This window comes from Carassius gibelio, chromosome B23 (assembly GCF_023724105.1).
Source record: "Carassius gibelio isolate Cgi1373 ecotype wild population from Czech Republic chromosome B23, carGib1.2-hapl.c, whole genome shotgun sequence".
Classification (NCBI taxonomy): domain Eukaryota; kingdom Metazoa; phylum Chordata; class Actinopteri; order Cypriniformes; family Cyprinidae; genus Carassius; species Carassius gibelio.
In genome coordinates this window covers 17,042,550-17,062,078 of record NC_068418.1, presented here as the reverse complement: position 1 = coordinate 17,062,078, position 19,529 = coordinate 17,042,550, and the positions used below count along the sequence as shown (strand labels likewise).

At 37.3% G+C, this 19,529-nt stretch overlaps 2 protein-coding genes across 2 annotated transcripts in view; one reads left to right on the top strand and one right to left on the bottom strand.

Annotated features, from left to right (window-relative positions):
* Positions 1–19,529, top strand: part of lrp1ab (low density lipoprotein receptor-related protein 1Ab) — a 108,597-nt gene that overhangs the window by 73,990 nt on the left and 15,078 nt on the right. The window contains exons 30-60 of the mRNA XM_052595009.1: positions 822–996; positions 1,778–1,872; positions 1,968–2,117; positions 2,391–2,534; positions 3,323–3,448; positions 3,539–3,670; positions 3,769–3,903; positions 3,985–4,114; positions 4,220–4,346; positions 4,828–4,979; positions 5,137–5,261; positions 5,428–5,802; positions 10,579–10,768; positions 11,267–11,471; positions 11,700–11,889; positions 12,465–12,590; positions 12,706–12,834; positions 12,942–13,061; positions 13,194–13,307; positions 13,407–13,556; positions 13,665–13,787; positions 13,997–14,113; positions 15,064–15,192; positions 15,328–15,450; positions 15,570–15,710; positions 16,461–16,648; positions 16,752–16,935; positions 17,085–17,170; positions 17,272–17,391; positions 17,487–17,674; positions 18,339–18,544. Of these exons, the coding sequence (XP_052450969.1) occupies positions 822–996; positions 1,778–1,872; positions 1,968–2,117; positions 2,391–2,534; positions 3,323–3,448; positions 3,539–3,670; positions 3,769–3,903; positions 3,985–4,114; positions 4,220–4,346; positions 4,828–4,979; positions 5,137–5,261; positions 5,428–5,802; positions 10,579–10,768; positions 11,267–11,471; positions 11,700–11,889; positions 12,465–12,590; positions 12,706–12,834; positions 12,942–13,061; positions 13,194–13,307; positions 13,407–13,556; positions 13,665–13,787; positions 13,997–14,113; positions 15,064–15,192; positions 15,328–15,450; positions 15,570–15,710; positions 16,461–16,648; positions 16,752–16,935; positions 17,085–17,170; positions 17,272–17,391; positions 17,487–17,674; positions 18,339–18,544 (4,695 nt within the window). The remainder of the gene's footprint in view (positions 1–821; positions 997–1,777; positions 1,873–1,967; positions 2,118–2,390; positions 2,535–3,322; positions 3,449–3,538; positions 3,671–3,768; positions 3,904–3,984; positions 4,115–4,219; positions 4,347–4,827; positions 4,980–5,136; positions 5,262–5,427; positions 5,803–10,578; positions 10,769–11,266; positions 11,472–11,699; positions 11,890–12,464; positions 12,591–12,705; positions 12,835–12,941; positions 13,062–13,193; positions 13,308–13,406; positions 13,557–13,664; positions 13,788–13,996; positions 14,114–15,063; positions 15,193–15,327; positions 15,451–15,569; positions 15,711–16,460; positions 16,649–16,751; positions 16,936–17,084; positions 17,171–17,271; positions 17,392–17,486; positions 17,675–18,338; positions 18,545–19,529) is intronic.
* Positions 6,522–9,452, bottom strand: LOC128012095 (galanin receptor type 2-like). Its single transcript, XM_052595087.1, has one exon. The coding sequence runs from the start codon at positions 8,043–8,045 to the stop codon at positions 7,038–7,040; it is 1,008 nt and encodes a 335-aa protein (XP_052451047.1). The 5' UTR covers positions 8,046–9,452; the 3' UTR covers positions 6,522–7,037.

Sequence of the window (19,529 nt, the reverse complement as noted above, 5' to 3'; positions counted from 1 at the left end):
TATAGCAACATATTAAACTGAAAAGCATCATCAAATGATTGATGCTATATAAATGTCAAGTAACTGTTATTTTCTTCTTACTTTTTTCTCCAATTACTTTTAGCCATCTGATTTACTGGTCATTTTTAGTGAATGGATGAAATCAGTTTCCAGTTAACTATGGTTTTATCATGGTCTATTACGTTTTATGTCCATTATGGTCCATTATGTCCATTTTAAACAGCATATCTATCTTATCTTTTAAAACCCAATAAAAAATATAATAAAGATTTATTTTAAACTACTGATTTTTTTTGTAAAGTATTTACATGTGTGTGTAGATATATAATAAATATATATAATATAATAAATAATAATATAGTAAATGTAAAATAAATTTATAACTTTACCCAATATTTCGGTTTCAATTACTGTTTTTTTTTTTTACTTTTTATTTATCTAATAATTCTGGAAAAATGGCAAGTGGAGTAAATGGCTGCAGTAAGTTTATTATCACAAGAATAAATTAAATGTTAAAATATATTAAAATAGAAAACAGTTGTTTTAAATTAAAAAAAAAATTTTGATCAAATAAATGCACACGTTTGGGGTGGGTGAAAAAAATCTTATGAAAACCTTCTTGCTAAACCCAGACTTGTGAAATATATCTTACTTTAAAATAAATGTCACGTTTTGTTATCAAATACATTCATTTTCATACAGGAAGTTTTTACATACTTTTGTATCAAAGAATGCAAGACAACTACATCTTTATTTTTGCTACGTTGTATCATTTTACAGTTCTAATCATGATCAAATGTTTTTGTTTTTTTCTTTGCTAGACCTCCCCAATGCTCAGGGTCTAGCTGTAGACTGGGTCTCCAGAAACCTCTTCTGGACCAGCTATGATACGAATAAGAAACAGATCAATGTTGCGCGCCTGGACGGGTCCTTCAAGAATGCTGTAATCCACGGACTGGACAAGCCTCACTGTTTGGTGCTACATCCTATCCTGGGGTTAGTACAACTTCTCACACATGCACAATTGCTAGTTCAGGCTTAGCATTAGTGCCTTTCCGTCATTCTAGTCTCTTTAGCCTCTTTCGCTCTCAGCATGTTTAGTAGGCCACATTTGGAGAGGAGCAGATGCGGTGCCAGTGTGTTTCTGGCAGAGACTGTAAAGGCTGTAGATAAGAAATGTAGATGTTGCTCATTGGTGTGAGCTATAGGTTTGACAATATGGCTGCCCTCGTGTTGCTCTTCTCATTGTGTAGACATTGTGAAGATGCGTGTAGTGCTAGTTTTCAGATGCACCAGTTTCTAATAAAATGAGCAAGCATGTGGATGCAGACAGTATAAGTCATTCAGCTGAATATAGAAATATAAATAAACTAATAAGAATTAAGATTTAAATTAAAATTGTAAAATTTAATTAAATTGTAACTTTTAAGAAATAATAAGAAATAAAAAAATATTTATAAATAATAATATATAAATAATTAATAAACTTATTTTAAATGAGAACATAAATTTAAAGCGAATTAAAATATTAAAAGTTAAAATAAAAGTAAAAAAAGATATATATATATAACATAAAACTAATAAGAATGAAAGAAGTGCATACAATTATTAAAACAAACTAAAATTAAAATGAGAACTGAAATTATACAAGTAAACGCTAATTAAAAATATGAATAAATACTATAATAGTTATAAATAACACTAAAACATTGTCACAAATAATTTGCAGATATCTACTTTATGTCAGGACTTAGTAGTTTTTGCGTGTTGTTTACAGGAAGCTCTACTGGCTTGATGGTGACAACATCAGTATGGCCAACATGGACGGCACCAACCACACATTACTGTTCACCAATCAGAAAGGCCCAGTGGGTGAGGGACCAATCTTGTGTAACTTTTGTTTGCCTAAAGCTAAAAGAAGGCCTTCTGGAGATGATGTTTTATACGTTGACTTCTTCCCATGGCAGGTCTGTCCATAGACTTTTACATGGAGCAGTTGTACTGGATCAGCTCAGGGAACAGCACCATTAACCGCTGTAAGCTGGATGGTTCCGGACTGGAGATCATTGAGGGTGTTAAAGGAAAACTCACCAAAGCTACAGCCCTCGCTATCATGGGTTAGACAGCACCATCAACCTGTTTCCAATGCAACAAAAACTAAAACTTTGTGATGTAACTCAGTGAACTGAAGTTTGTCTAACTTTAATTGTTTCTGTGAAGTATGAATGGTGTGAGACTACAGCTCTTAAAAGTTCTTCCACATAACTAGATGCAGGTGCTCTCTGAAAAACCATAATTGTGACCAGATTTTGTGAACAATGTTTATAGAGTACACTGCATTGTAAAACCCATTTGAGATAAGTGACTGACCTCTTATGTTTTCTGTGTAGGAGATAAGTTGTGGTGGGCCGATCAGGGCACAGATCAGATTGGTACATGTGACAAGAGCGATGGAGGCAACTGGAAGGTTCTCCGAAACAACACCTCACCCATGATGCATATGAAGATCTACAATGAGACTGTGCATCAACTAGGTGTGTTTTCATATTTATATTGATTATGTAACCCTAAAATGCATGTGACTTTGTCCCCATAAATGAATATGCAAGTGAAAAGGAGAAATTACTCATAAAATTACATATTTTAAAAAGAAAATGTGTTATAATTTTTTTTATAAAACCATTAATTTCATTAATTTCATTTTTTTATTAAATGCATACATTTTTAAATGATCATTTTCTTTTTTTTATTATTGGTGTTACTTAACTAAAATTCAATTTAATGTTAAAATAGATCTCATGATCAAAAAGGAATTTCTGGATTGTCAGATGGCAAGACAGATTAAATATGTGTTATAATAGAGGATAATTCATTTTAATTAGTTCTTCAAAAATGATTCAATGTAATTTATATTGATTAGTGACTTTATACTTTTAAATTCATTTGGAGGTAAAACATTTGATATTCTTTATAAATTTAAAGTTTAAAAGGAAAATTATTTTTATTATGTTTAATTAAGCTAATGATTTATACTTAGTTGTTAATGATTTACAAATATAATAAATAAAAACAGCTATTATTATTAGTATTTAATTTCACTTAAATGTGAAAATAGTTCACATTATCAAAGGGGGATTCCTAGGTTGTCAGATCACAAGACGGATTACATATTAATGTTATAATAAGTCTTATTTTTATTAATTCTTAAAATGAACACCACTATAAATCTTTTTTATATTTAGTTTTTATTTTTTTTATTATGTATAAAGCAAACTGTTAACCAAAGATGATACCATTTGGATGTGTCTGATATCTCCTATAGGTACCAACCTCTGTAGTAAGAACAATGGTGACTGCTCTCAGCTTTGCTTGCCAACTTCACCAACTACAAGATCCTGCATGTGTACAGCTGGATATAGTCTGAAGAGTGGCCAACAGTCCTGTGAAGGCAAGATCTCATACAAACATCACTAATGAACAACATTTGCTTTCACATGGCCACATTGTAACATTGTGTGTATGGCATTTCTGTATTAAGGCATGGGCTCGTTTTTGCTCTACTCTGTGCACGAGGGCATCCGTGGTGTTCCTCTGGACCCGTCAGATAAATCTGATGCTCTGGTACCTGTGTCAGGCACCTCTCTTGCTGTGGGCATTGACTTCCATGCTGGTGAGTATGCAAGTATCTTTGTGTACAAATATTCAGTCTCAGAATTGCTCTGAATGCAACTAACTTGCTAGGTGTTTTGTGCTTCTTTTGCCCTGTAGAGAACGACACCATTTACTGGGTTGATATGGGCCTTAGCACTATTAGCCGAGCCAAGAGAGACCAGACCTGGAGGGAGGACATAGTGACCAATGGCATTGGACGTGTGGAAGGCATCACCGTGGACTGGATTGCAGGTGTGCAAATGTGCAAACACACATTTAAAAGCACATTCTATATTCATGCATCTAACACATTGTGTTGTTTTGTATAAATAGGCAACATCTATTGGACTGATCAAGGCTTTGATGTGATTGAGGTGGCCAGACTCAACGGCTCCTTCCGCTATGTGGTCATCTCTCAGGGTCTGGACAAACCTCGTGCCATCACTGTACATCCAGAGAAAGGGTGAGGGAATGTGTCTGTATTTTGAAGATGGGGACTGTGTGCCTGTGAACTTGAGAAAACTGTGTATGATCTCATGATCTCAGACTCAAGTATTTGTGTGTCCAGGTATCTGTTCTGGACGGAGTGGGGTCAGTATCCGCGTATTGAAAGATCTCGTCTGGACGGTTCTGAGAGAGTAGTTCTTGTCAATGTCAGCATCAGCTGGCCCAATGGCATCTCCATCGATTACCAGGTTTGTACATAAACACACTGTGCCTCTTTTGCAGAAAACGTACCAGACTTAATTGCTAAATCAACTTTTAGAAGATGATTAGTTATTATTATTAATCTTAAAAAAAGATTTTTTTAATGCTGTTTTTTTTTTTACTTTCTCTTCTTTAAATAAAAAAAAAAAAATCATGTTTTCCACAAAAAATATTAAGCAGCTGTTTCATCACTGATAGTAAGATCAATTTCTTGAGCATCATATCAGCATATTAGAACAATTTCTGATGGATCATGTGACACAAACAGTTATTTTAAACTGTAATAATATTTAACTTTTTTTAATGTATTTTTGAAAAATAAAAAATAAAAATCTACAACCCCAAGCTATTGGACTGTAATGTTTATTTAATTTAATTTTTATTTTAATTAAAAAATAAGAATAATTTTAGTAATGAAACCACAACAGTATGGTAAGTGTTCAATAACTGATGTTGTACAATATGTAGGAGGGCCTGCTGTATTGGTGTGACGCACGTACAGACAAAATTGAGCGCATAAATCTGGAGACTGGAGAAAACCGTGAGCTGGTGCTATCTAGTAACAACATGGACATGTTTGCTGTGTCTGTGTTTGAGGACTATATCTACTGGAGTGACAGGTGCCTACACATTATTCCTTTAGTATTGCATATTATTACCCCTTTTTAACCAGCCCCTTTAATTCATTTTAATTTATGTCCTCAATGGTTTTTAGATCTTGCTATTGCATTGGATTTTACAGTTAATGAGCTTTGTATCCTCTCCTGTTTCCAATAGGACACATGCCAATGGCTCCATCAAGAGAGGAAACAAGGACAACGCCACAGACATGGTGTATCTGAGAACAGGCATTGGTGTACAGCTCAAAGACATTAAAGTCTTCAACCGTGCAAGACAGCAAGGTGTGTATCCTCCTGCAAACTTTTTTTTTTACTATATGGCAGGGGTTTTCTATCATAAGGACCCCTCCAGCCAGGGTTTTAGCCAACCAAGAGACCGTAGTATATAAAAAGTTGGATTTTATCTGTAGCAACTATGTTCATTTTAATATTTTAATATTGTTTGCAGGTACCAACATCTGTAAAGTGAACAATGGTGGTTGTGAACAGTTGTGTCTGTACCGGGGTAATGGCAATCGTACCTGCGCCTGCGCACACGGCATGCTGGCAGAGGACGGCCACAGCTGCAGGGATTACGATGGCTACCTCCTTTACTCGGAGCGCACAATACTAAAGAGCATTCATCTATCGGATGAAACCAATCTCAATGCTCCCATTAAACCCTTTGAAGACCCGGATCACATGAAGAACGTCATCGCCCTTACCTTTGACTACAGGGGTGGCGGTGGAAAGGGAGCCAACCGAATCTTCTACAGCGACATTCACTTTGGTAACATTCAGCAGATCAGCGATGACGGCTCGGACCGCAAGACCATAGTGGAGAGTAAGTGCCCAGTCTTTTTTTATTAATTTTTTGTATTGCTCTGTTTTGCACACACCATCTGATTGTGGCTAACAGCAATACCAAGAGTGAGAAATGATAATGAAACCAAGTACTTGAAAAAAAAAAAATGCTATTTTAATTTGGAAACTACAGACTTTATTCGGCAATAATGCATTTGATCAGAAGTGACAGTAAATATTTACACTGTTATGAAAGATTTCTTTTTCAAATAAATGCTGTTCTTTTGAACGTTCTATTCATCAAAACTCCATGATAATAGTTTCACGGTTTCCACAAACATTGATAATGTTTCTTGAGCAGCAAATCAACATATTAGAATGTTTTCTGAATGATCATGTGACATTGAAAACCTCGAATAATGTTTGCCATCACAGAAATAGGTGACATTTATAAAATATTACAATAGAAAACACTTATTCAGAATTGTGATAATATTTCACAGTATTGATATTATATTTTCACCGTTTTTACTGTATTTTTGATTAAATAAATTCATAAGAGACTCATTTTCAGAAAAATTCTTCCAAATCTTACCAACCCCAAACTTTGAAAAGGGAATATGCAGTATAGTATGTATGTGTATTTCTACCAATTAAATATGCACGTGGTCATTATTTAGAAATCAGATAATGTGTAACAAATGTGTACTTAACGTACCAAAAATTATTAGTGAGCAACCTTTTTTTTTTTTTTTTTTTTTCTCATTCAAGATGGTTAGACAGATGCCAGTGGAGGCTGAAAATGTTTATCAGCTCCTATAGTAGCATGAAATTGTAAGAACACAAGTAACATTTAGTAACAATGCAAGCACTGAAAAAAACAATACACCAAAAGCAAAACCCGTCATTCAAAGTTTGTGTTGCTTTTGTTGTATACAGTTTCTATCTGATATGCCATATAATGAATTAGTAAAGAAAGCAAACATATGTTTTCATCAATGCTTTCAAATATATTAAAAGTCTCACATGGATATTTCTAGTCACTAAAGTACATTTCTTAACAATATATGATATAATAAAGATCTGTTATTACATAATATCATCAAAGTGTTTGAGGTAATTCAGGCTCAATATCTGGCAGAACAAATCAATGTAGTTCAAACATATGTCTTATATTTATTGTCTTTATCTCTTTACACTATTAGTCCCATTACTGGTTTAGCCTTTTACAGCAGAAGCACATTAAATGTTTCTGCATGGATCAGGACTTTATCCTCATGGTTGGGGAGGGGTGTCCAGCTCCACAGGGTTAAAGGGCTCCACTATGGCGCTCCCTGGACACATAACACACCTGTTACCCTTGCAGCACACCCGTCCCAATGTCAGCAGCTCTCTGCGAAATTTGTTTGACATGAAAGCATATAGTAGTGGATTGGCTACAGCCGATGAGCTCGCTAACAGCCGGGCGATAATGGCGAAGTTGAGAGTTTGTGTGTGAATATTGCTATTATTGGTAGCGATGAGCAAGAACATGAGGGCATAGGATGGCAACCAGCAGATGGTGAAGAATAACACCAACAGGATCGATGTCTTGGTCACCTGGTTCTGGTAGCGCTCTAGTTGCGGCGCGGTACATTGCAGTCGTGTCCTTCGCAGGAAACTGTAAAGTTTAGTGTACATGACGACGATGATGATCAGGGGGAAAGCAAAGCTGAACAGGAACAGAATGGTACTGTAGACCAACTGGCTGAGGTCTGAAAGAAACGCAAAGCAGAGGATGGGCGCAGTCCTCAATTGGCGGAAAGCAAACTGAGGTGCTGCAAGAGCCATGGCCACCACCCAAATGAGAATCACAGTAACCCGCAGCCAACGGCGCATTCGGAAACGATACGTCCAATTGGGGTACACCACAATCAGATAGCGCGTTACCGCTAATGCAGCTAGAGTGAATACGCTTGCCGAGTTACCGGCCACTCCCAGGAAACTGATGATTTTGCATAGGATGCCGCTGAAGGGCCAGTAGCCTAGTGCTATAGCGGCAGTGTGGAAGGGCAGGCAAATGAGCAGCAGTAGATCTGAAGCACTCAAGGCTAAAAGTAACATATCTGTCCCTTGAAGAGACTGGAGTCCATTCTTCCTCTTCCGTCCGGTCAGGACGTAAATGACCAGCGAGTGTCCCACCAGCCCGATCAGCATGATTATTATGTCCAGAATGGGAGCTAAGACCCGTATTAGTTCCCAGCTCAGACTCCCACAGTCATGGCTACTATTCATACTGAACATACTGAAGAACAATTTACTGAAGTTTGGGATGACATGCGTTCAAACTCCAGATGAAGACTGCCGTCTGCTTCAGGTTAACAATTAGCTCTTTTGAGAGTTAAAAACTTCCTCACATGGCAAAGCATCATTGGGGTGTTTACTCCAAGAGATAGAGGCAGTCTCTGCTGGGGAGGTTGTTAGTGTTTAGCATTAGCATTTAGCAATATATCCTCCTAGGAAGTTGAGAATTCATGTTAACACTTTTTTTCTGGTACATATAAGACATTTAAAAAAATAAATAGACAAGTAATGTATTATAAATAGGTCTGGTAAGCAATTAACATTTATCTAATTACATGATGTGGTGATTAATTAATCTAATTAATTGCACATCAAATTTGGAGAAATTACTCTGAAAAGATAATTTTAAGTTATTGTTGTGCAAAGCATCAAACAGAGATTACAAGTAGGTTCAGCAAGAAATATTTTATATTTGCATTATTTTTTTGTTAATAACAAGTTTTCGAATGCAGCCAAAGACTTCCAGTATTGCCATAAACATTTGAATTTCATCTTTTGTAATGTAAAAACAGTTAATTTCACATGTGATCACTATTAAACTCCATCTCGTATTTGAAATAGTGGAAGGCGCTTACCTTACATCCATCCATGATTACGGTTTGCGTGTATTGATTGAGTGAAACCAGGCAACCCTGCAATATGTGATTCCCTGCATCTGTCATTGGCTGATACATTACAAACTGTCGATTCTACTTGAATCTAAGTGCCCAATGCAACTTTCCTCTTATGATCAATTAAATGACTCTTCAGATTAATTCCAAGTCCTTTAGTTTGGCTGTTGCAGGACTTTGTCCTTCTGCTCGAAGGAAAGCAAGACGACTCTCCTCGTTCTGTCCTAATGTGAGATTTCCCTTGCAAAGAACACCATAACGATCCTCCTGACCACCAAGTTCAAAGTACAATAGGTGGTTGTTCAGGTATCATCACCTAATACATTGATTGTCAGGTTTACTGGCCTTTTCCAAGAATAAAATCGTTTCTGTGATGACGGCGTCTCATCTGTTGGCTCTGGCTATTACGCAAGTATCTTATTCTTCCTTTGGCCGAAAGACTGATGTGTTTTACAGGATCGTTATTGGTTTTTTGCAAAAGTAAACAGCTTGGTGGAGTGTCCTTCTTGTTTTATGGTGGAGCAATCACTGTCGTAAAGCAGCAATTGGTGTGATGCAGATAGATGCAGTGAAGACCCTCATGGGCTCATAAATGTTCTGGAGGGTGACTATTATTCAGTGTGACTTCGACTCGTTCAGACGGTGCTGACTGAAGCGCATTGCACCACATTGCTTCTCACCCCAGCGTTGGGTCTGAGACTCTTCCAGCAGTCATCTCTTTATGAAAGAACTAGTCACCGTGGTTAAAGAGATCAAGCGAAGGAGGGGTCTTGTGTGCACAGGCACCCATCCATGAAATGACCGGATGACACTAAGCCACTAAACACACACATGCACCAGCAACAACGACTATCTCCCAGCATGATGAAAGCAACATGCACACATATCATAGGATTAAACTGTTCATTGGGAAAGGATAAGGAGTTTAAAAAGAGATGTTTTGGACTTGCCCTGTGTTAATCATAGAATTGGTTTACTCTATGAAGCTTAGATGACATTAATCCAGTTTGAAGTTGTTACCATCCTTTCCAAGTAGTTCAGATGCCTTGTTTTTTGTTTCTTTTTTAGCTATAGTGTGCCGTAGAGTTAGTTGTTTAAAATAAATAGTGTGTCTGTACATAGGTAAGCCCCTCCCCTTAAACCCAGATGAGCCAATGGCAGTCGAGGGGAACTCAAACGTCTGAAGGTTTCAGCGCCATAGAGAAACATGGGAAGATCCAAAGCTTGCATCGTTTTTATGGGGTTTATGCTTCAAAAATTAAAAAAACGATGTGCATGGGGTACTTCTTACAGTGATTCCAGGTATCCTGAGAGGACAGGATACATGTAATTTAATTTATAAATTAAATATTAGGTGCCCTTGAGCAAGGCATCGAACCTCCAACTGTTTCCTAAACCCAAACAAAACGGAGCAAAAGGCCGCAAAGCATTCACCCCCAATCCCAATGAAGACAAAAACATTTGTTTTCTGGTTGTCACACTCTCATTAAGTTAAGAGAGTACAATATAATAAGACACTTTCGACGCCGTCGCAAGAGACACAGTACAAGCACATATCAATCCATGTGATAATTGAGGAGAGACCATTTTATCTTGCTCCCGCCCATATTCGCAACGGCGTCCGAAATAATTTCGCAAGTTTAAACACTAGTGTGACTGCCCCTTAAGACAGTTAGCAACTCTGTTTGTTTGTCCGAGTTTGCAATAGTTACTAAGGGGGCAGGGCTTACCAATAGGTCAATTATAATTAAGAAAACAGATAGGATGCAGTAAAGTTGTTCTTGAATCAGAAACAAGCAGTCAGAGCTGGATTCTCTATATACTTCCTCAGTTTAAGACCATTTTTCTTTTCATTTGAACAGATGTAGGATCAATTGAAGGTTTGGCTTATCACCGGGGTTGGGACACACTTTACTGGACCAGCTACACCACCTCCACCATCACACGGCACACTGTGGACCAGAGTCGGACTGGAGCTTTTGACAGAGACACTGTGGTCACTATGTCCGGGGATGACCACCCCAGAGCCTTTGTTCTGGATGAATGCCAAGAGTATGACCATTGTATATCAAATTGGCTATGATGCAATTCTGTGTTTTGATTTTTTCTGCTGGGCATACAGTTCCAAGAATTTGACACACATTCAGAATGAAGTACTACCCTACCAAATACCGAACACATTTCTGTTTTTACCGCCAAATTTATATATAATTTATTTGAAACAATTTTATTTAAATTTCACAAATCTTCATTTTAGCATTAATTGCCCAAGTGATGTTCTTGTAATGAATAATTGATAATTAATTCATAATTTTATTATAAAACAAATCCCAAAAAACTAAATTTTTGTGAAGCTCACATAATTAATTCTAATAATTGAATTATCATTTTATTTAATAATTAATTTTTTTTGCAATTTTTGTATTTATATAAAAAAAATATTATTTAATACTTCAGTAATCTATTTATTTATTATTTTAATATTATGTTGCTTTTGGTGTAAGTAGACCTCACATATCATTTTCTATTGTTAAATTCTGTTTCTTTCAGCTTGATGTTCTGGACTAACTGGAATGAACAGGCTCCAAGTATCATGCGAGCGTCTCTTTCTGGAGCGAATGTCCTTGTGATCATCGGCAGTAACATCCGCACACCGAACGGCCTGGCCATCGACCACCGTGCTGAGAAAATCTATTTCTCAGATGCCACATTTGACAAGATTGAGCGCTGCGAGTATGATGGCAGTCGACGCTTTGTGAGTTCCTCTCTATTTATGCCTTATTTTTTATGTTTGTTCATGAGAAATGAAGAGTTCTTGACTATTACGTGGTAGATCATGAGTCTAAAAGTGCAGAGTTCGTGATCTTGTTTCTTCACCACAACCGACATTGTTGGTAGTAGTTCAGTAGTTCACACTACTGACATTTTGTTCACCTTGAATTTCTTTGCAAAATGAATGAATGTAAATTTTACCTGTGATTAGGTGGTCCTAAAGAATGAGCCAGTGCATCCTTTCGGTTTGGCGGTGTATGGTGACTATATCTTCTGGACAGACTGGGTGCGCAGAGCTGTGCTCAGAGCTAATAAATATGGCACAGATATGAAAGTCCTACGTGCCGACATTCCTCAACAGCCAATGGGCATCACTGCTGTGGCCAAAGACACCAATAGTTGTAAGTTTTGTACTGAAGACTGACATTATGGTTTAAATATTTTTTCAGAATGCCAATATTAGAAATATTATTATTTGCAGACAGTTATTATGGTCTACAAAAGCTAAAACCATGAAAAAATTGCATTACCTAAATGTTATCTGAAATAAAATGTTATATTTTATTTCAGCGAGTTGACAAGGCAAAAATTTTTTCATTTTTAAGGTATTAAAATTACTAAATTTAAACACAAAAAGAGGAAAAAAAACTTATTTAACAACAACAACAAAAAAAAAGTCACAATTCTGAAACTTTAAAATGAAAACAAAAAATGAAATTTCTATTGCATTTAAATTCTAATTTAAAAATCTATCATAGAATACCAGTGATACTAAAGTAACACTGCTCTGAAATGGCTTAAATGGCTGAATATTTATCTATTTATTTATTTATTTATATACTTAATCATTTACACCAGCACACAAAATTGATAGAACTGACACAATTGATTTTTAACTAATTAATAAAAACTGATGGTGATTTTATGCATTACCCAGCCCATAAATTCACTTGAAATTGGTCATTTGTGTCTGTAGGTGAATTTTCTCCATGTCTCACCAATAATGGAGGCTGTCAGGACCTGTGTCTGCTGACGTCAGAAGGACGAGTCAACTGCAGCTGCCGCGGAGACCGCAAACTACTGGGAGACAACACGTGTGTTGGTGAGAGAGAACAACAGGAAGCTAGTGTCTAAAATATAAGCCTGTTCTGAACATGCTCTGTTAGATTCCTCTGAAAGTGCGGCATAAAATGCAAGCATATCTCTCTGTCTCCCAGCGGAGAACACAACCTGCAACAGCGTGGATGAGTTTGAATGTGGAAACGGCGACTGTATCGACTACAGCCTGACTTGTGACAGTATCGGCCACTGCAAGGACAAGTCTGATGAGAAGCAGTCCTACTGTGGTAAGCGTGACACTGCTTCTCATTCATTGCTTTGTAGTTTTCAGAAGCATTTACAATTTAGAAAGCTTAATATTTGAAGTAGTTTAACTCTCTTTTTTTGTTTGCAGCGAACCGCATGTGTAAGAAGGGCTACCGGCGCTGCATTAACGGACGATGCATCAAACACAGCTCCTGGTGTGACGGCACTGATGACTGTGGAGACGGTTCGGATGAGCTGCCGTGCAACAGTAAGGGTGGGGGTGGGGGGGGTGATTGTCTGAAATAAAAGGAGATTAAGGAAATTTTAGTTTTTTGAGTGGTTGACTAGAAGAAGTGCAGCTGTAATAGTTCCTCACTGTATGCATCTCTGTTTTTTTCAGTGACTCTGTGCAGTGCTGCTGAGTTCCAGTGCAAAGACGGTTCCTGCATCACTAACTCGAGTCGCTGTAATCAGGTGGTGGACTGTGAGGACGCCAGTGATGAGATCAACTGCAGTAAGTATTCAGCTAAAAATATCTGGTCTGGTTACCCAACCAAAAGGTTGCAGGTTATTCTCTCGAACGGATATAATCTTTCAGTACATTCTCTTTCAGGCCCCACTGACTGCTCCAGTTACTATCTGCTTGGAGTGAAGGGCGTGACCTTTGAGCGCTGTGAGTTCACTACACTCTGTTACGCCCCCTCCTGGCGCTGTGATGGCTCCAATGACTGCGGAGACTTCTCGGATGAAAGAAACTGTCCCGGTCAGACTCTTCACACATCAGCATGCACTGACACGTCCCCTCATTCTCACAGCAAATACAATGTGTGATACTGCCTCATGAAATGACCTTTCACCTTCTTTCCCACAGAGAAAAGGAAGCATAGTTGTCCGGTGAACTTCTTTGCGTGCCCGAGCGGCCGCTGTATTCCCATGAGCTGGACCTGTGACAAAGAGAACGACTGTGAGAATGGAGCAGATGAGTCTCACTGTGGTTAGTGAACATCTCTCAGGCTTTTCACAAGATTAATAATTTTTTTTATTATTAACAACAATAATATATATTTTTATATCTATTAATATGCATTTATTTTAGATTGTTCATGTTATTTGACACAATTCTGGTTAATTTCTGACCCTGAGCACAGTTATCATCATATCATTTGATATTTTGACTGAGTTTGATTACTCTTGTTTTCTTAGATAAGTTCTGTGCATCAAATCAGTTTGAGTGTGGGAACCATCGCTGTATCTCCAAATCCTGGGTGTGTGACGGTGCTGATGACTGTGGAGACGGCACTGATGAGGACAGCAAATGCAGTGAGTCACGTTATAACTTACATCAACAAACAGAGCTCTGACCCCAAATAAACCGGGTTCCTCACTGCAAGTTAACAAATACTTAATGCGTTCTAGGTCGTACTTTTACCTTTGTTCATGGTTTTTGAGGATGTCACACAATCTGTCCATGTTAGCATCTGTTTAACTTGGCGAGTTACCAAAGGAAGAATTTGCGCCACCGTTGAGTTTGTTTGGACGCACCGCATTTGTGTTTTGCCCCCTTTAAAAGCTGTTTAGCTGATCTCTCTATGCATGATTATATGGTTGGTTGCATTTTATTATTTGCATTATCCATTGTTTTTATCCTCATAGCTGTGACCATGTCATTTGAAAACAACTGATAACCTCTATGCTATTTAAAGGGATAGTTCACCCAAAAATAAAAATTGTCGTCATTTGCTTACGTTAAGTTTTTCCAAACCAGTATGACTCTTTTTTTTTCTTCTGTTAAGCACTAATGAAGAATTTTGTTAACCAAACAGTTGATAGTAGCCATAGGGAAAAATTCTATGGATGTCAGTGGCTACCAACTGTTTTTGTCTTTATATTAGCCTTGAAGAATCTCAATGTCAATCTAGTTAAGGCTAGATGACAGAATGTGTAAGTGAAAAGTGACGTGACATTCAGCCAAGTATGGTGACCCATACTCAGAATTCGTGCTCTGCATTTAACCCATCCAAGTGCACACACACACAGCAGTGAACACACACACACACTGTGAACACACACCCGGAGCAGTGGGCATTTATGCTACAGTGCCCAGGGAGCAGTTGGGGGTTCGATGCCTTGCTCAAGGGCACCTAAGTCATGGTATTGCTGGCCTGAGATTCGAACCCACAACCCTAGGTTTAGGAGTCAAACTCTCTAACCACTAGGCCATGACTTCCCCAATGTGTCACTGACACTGACACTGAGTATGTATCTGACAGAGACAAAGACTTGCAGTCCAGAGGCGTTCCAGTGTCCCGGCTCCCACATGTGTATTTCTCAGCGCTGGAAGTGTGACGGGGACAAGGACTGTCCTGATGGTGCAGATGAGGGCATTAAGGCTGGTTGTGGTGAGTTATTTTGTGCCATGGAAATCCTTGGAAGAAACCGTTGAGACCATTTCTGCCAAGTTTCTTTATTTAATCACACTCTTTATTTAAAAAAAAAAAAACTTGTCTGTATTTCTGTATTTTCTCTCTCTCAAGTGTTCAATAAGACCTGTGATGACTTGGAGTTCCAGTGTCAGAATTATCAGTGTATTCCCAAAAACTTCATGTGTGATCATGACATTGACTGCCGCGACGGCTCTGATGAATCGCCCGAGTGTGGTAAGCATGTGCTGTCCATTTTAGTGCGTCTTTTGGTGTTATTTTTTATTATTAGTCAAACAGACCCACACAGTGAATCATACATTTAGGCAGTTGTTGTCTTTCCTGCCATAATGTAGAATATCCCACATGTGGGCCGAATGATTTCCGCTGTGCTAATGGCCAGTGCCTGAAGCAGAAGAACTGGGAGTGTGATGGAGAGTTTGACTGTAGAGACCAATCAGATGAAGCTCCCAAAAACCCAGTTTGCACAGACTCAGGTGAGGATGGAAACCTTAAAGGGCAACAAAAAAAAATAGTTTTTATATTTTTATATCTCTTTATATACTTTTCTACTGGCTGTAACAAAGATTAAATAAAACATTTTAATAAAACAAGTACTTTTTTTAAATACAATAAAAGATACACAGCTTTAAGCTGTTTTAATTATTTTTTGCCACTCTTCATCTAACTGATAAATTGTTCATATACCAATAGCTTTTCTGTCACTATTTCTCTTTTCACGCCTTTAATCAAAATATGATCTTGTCTTTGAATGCAAACGTGTGTGAAATTGAAAAGCGCAGGGTTATATTACAGTCGTGTGTCTAACAATAAAAACTTGTGGTAATAAACAGGCTCTTGTGGGTTCCTGGAAGCGTGCCAGGTGTGTAATGTAGTGTGTTAAAGGAGCTTAATTCTGTTCAATTCCCTGCTTCATTAGAGCCACAACTTCCTGTGGCAGTATTAATTCTGGATCGCTGACTGGGTTGAAGTAACTTTATGAATATCTGGTTATGGATGAACTTTTACAGCATTAATTGGACTTTTTAAAAATCTATTACACCAAGTACAAAAGTTCCAAAAGAACTTCAATGTTCTATGAAGTTCTTTGGGGTTCCTTGTAAATGGTACATAAATATGATATTGTTCTCTACCATGGTGTAGTGCTATAAAATTACCACATAATAGAGTGATATTCATTGGTCCCAGAACAGAAATGTGATGGGTTGTTTTGTTTTTATCCATAGAGAGGCGCTGTAATGACACTGCCTTCCTGTGCACCAATGGCCAGTGTGTGAACGAGACATTGCTGTGTGACGGTAAGAATGACTGTGGCGACGGCTCTGATGAGAACAACTGCTTCGTCAATGAATGTCTCAACAGTAAGCTGAGCGGCTGCTCACAGCTCTGCGAAGATCTCAAGATCGGCTTCAAGGTGTGTTTATACATTTCCTTATTTGCGCATAATACTTATGCAAATTAATTACTTGGACATATAAGAGTGAATACATGACATGCCTCTTTCCCGGCCCCTGCAGTGCCGGTGTCATCCAGGTTTCCGTCTGAAGCAAGATGGAAAGACGTGTGTGGATGTGGACGAGTGCACCACCACGTACCCCTGTGCCCAGCGTTGCATCAACGCACATGGTAGCTTCCACTGTCTCTGTGTCGATGGCTTTGTGCCACGTCCCGACGACCCCACCAGCTGCAAATCAACATCTGGTGAGCCCTCTCCCCTTGTTCTATTATTTTTTAATATTAGTATTAGTACAGAAAGTCATTAAAAATGACATTGCTAGTTAAAATGTTTCAAGTTGTTGAGTATCTGTTTAAGAGTCTGCTTTACTATACAAGTGTTGCTTACATTTCAGATGAGGAACCTTTCCTCATCTTCGCCAACCGCTACTACCTGCGAAAACTCAACTTGGATGGATCTAACTACACATTGATTAAACAGGTGAGGTGGCTGTCAGCCTATAGATGTTATTTGTAGACTATTGTAATTTTCTAATGTTGCTAATTGTCTATTTTGTGTGCTGATTTTGTACGTGTTAACAGGGGCTCAATAACGCAGTGGCTTTGGACTATCATTACGCGGAGCAGATGATCTACTGGACTGACGTGACAACACAAGGAAGCATGATCCGTCGCATGAACATCAATGGCAGTAACGTGCAGGTCTGTGTAGTTTTAGAGCTTGCGCCTTAAGGAGTCCTTCATGTTTAAAAAAATTAATTAACTGTACCATCTTGTTCTGATTGGCTGTTGGATAGGTGCTGCACAGAACCTCTCTGAGTAACCCTGATGGTCTGGCTGTGGACTGGGTCGGGGGGAACCTGTACTGGTGTGATAAGGGCCGAGACACAATTGAGGTTTCCAAGCTGAACGGAGCGTACAGAAGTGTGCTGGTTAACAGCGGCCTGCGAGAGCCCAGAGCCGTGGCTCTGGATGTGAGGAATGGGTGAGAGTCTAAACACGTCCTGATCTTACGTCATGTATTATGTAAGCTAGTCTGACTATCACAGTAATTGCTGGTTTATTTTCTAGGGGTTGTGAGTCTATTAGAAATGTGATCAAATTCCATGATATTCTTTGTAACGAATTTAATTATTTGAAATTGCATATCATTATTTTCCTAGAAAATCCTTTAACTGTCACCACGTCCCGTATACACCTACATTTACTTCACTATATTACAATTAAATCTAATCTAATCTTGGCCAACTATATATCGTTGGAAAGGTCTAAGACTCCCAAATATATATTTTACTAATGTTTTTTGTTGAAGGATTATGTTGGAAAAGTCATAATTTAAAAGTCATAATTTATGACAAGAGTAAACACTCTTTATGACAAGAGTAAACACACACACACACACACACACACACACACACACACACACACATATATATATATATATATATATATATATATATATATATATATATATATATATATATATATATAAAATATTTCATTAGAATAAATGTATGTTATAAATGTAGATAAAATAATTACATAAAATACCATAGTATTTTCTCTTGATGGATCTATGTGACTTTGTTGTTTTTGTTGTTTTAAATAATTAATTTATACTTGTTTGACTGGTGGTTTATTATTTCCAGGTATCTGTACTGGTCAGACTGGGGCGATGTGCCACATATTGGCCGCATCGGCATGGACGGCTCAGATCGCCACATCATCATTCAAGATAAGATCACATGGCCGAACGGCTTGACGCTAGATTTTATTAATGACCGCATCTACTGGGCAGACGCTCGTGAAGACTACATTGCTTTTTCCAGCCTGGATGGATCCAACAGACACATTGGTGAATGCAAACACACACACACACTGCTTATGAGGTCATTTTTCTTCAGGCAGTTAGTTTAGACAAAGGAGTGACCCAGCCTTCATGTCGCCAATAAATGACATCATAGACGGTCTGTATTATGTAATATTACAGTCGTTCTATTGTTTCTGAGACTGGTATGTGCAAAAGACAGACAGTGAGGAGGAGGTTTATTTCCATATGAATTCCTCATATTCAGAAAGCTTACACAAGAACATGCTAGATCTGTCCTGGATTGAATGGGTTCGACTTTGAAGCCTCCTAGTTTCTTTGTGTTGCTAAAGTCAAGAGATGCAAGAAAATCAATATCATCTCATAATCTTAATGTAATAAGATTCATGCAAACTTGTACCACAGTTAATAATGCAAGTATGCATGTATTTTGGACATTGGAAGAAAATATGGGAAAATATCAAGTTGAAAGACCTTGTCTTTCTTTCTTTCTTTCTTTCTTTTTCATTTTAAAGTTATATAATAATATATAATTTGTTTTTTATTGATAATGATTAATCACATCCAAAAGTTTTTGTTTAGATAATTTATGTATACGTACTGTTTATATTTATTATGTATATATAAATACACACACGTACAGTTTATATTGAATTATTGACGTGTATATATATTTATATTTTTAGATTTTATATTATGCATATACATACATACATATTTTATATATATATATATACATACATACATACATAATAAATATACACAGTAATGTAAACCAAAACTTTTATTTTAGATGCGATTAATTCGTTTGATAGCACTATATATATATATATATATATATATGAATGTTTTTAAGATACTATTTAAGTAAATGTCAGTTTAATAATTAAAATAAAAAGGTAACTAAACAAACAAAAAATTGCTGGCTTGGCAATTAATTGAAATCTGTTTAATATGATGTACTAAAAGTAGTACTTTTCATATTGTGAAAATAGCCTTAAGTGTTGGTTAA

Excerpts from the sequence above, each read along its gene's own strand:
- LOC128012095 (XM_052595087.1), bottom strand. The coding sequence starts at position 8,045 with ATGTTCAGTATGAATAGTAGCCATGACTGTGGGAGTCTGAGCTGGGAA.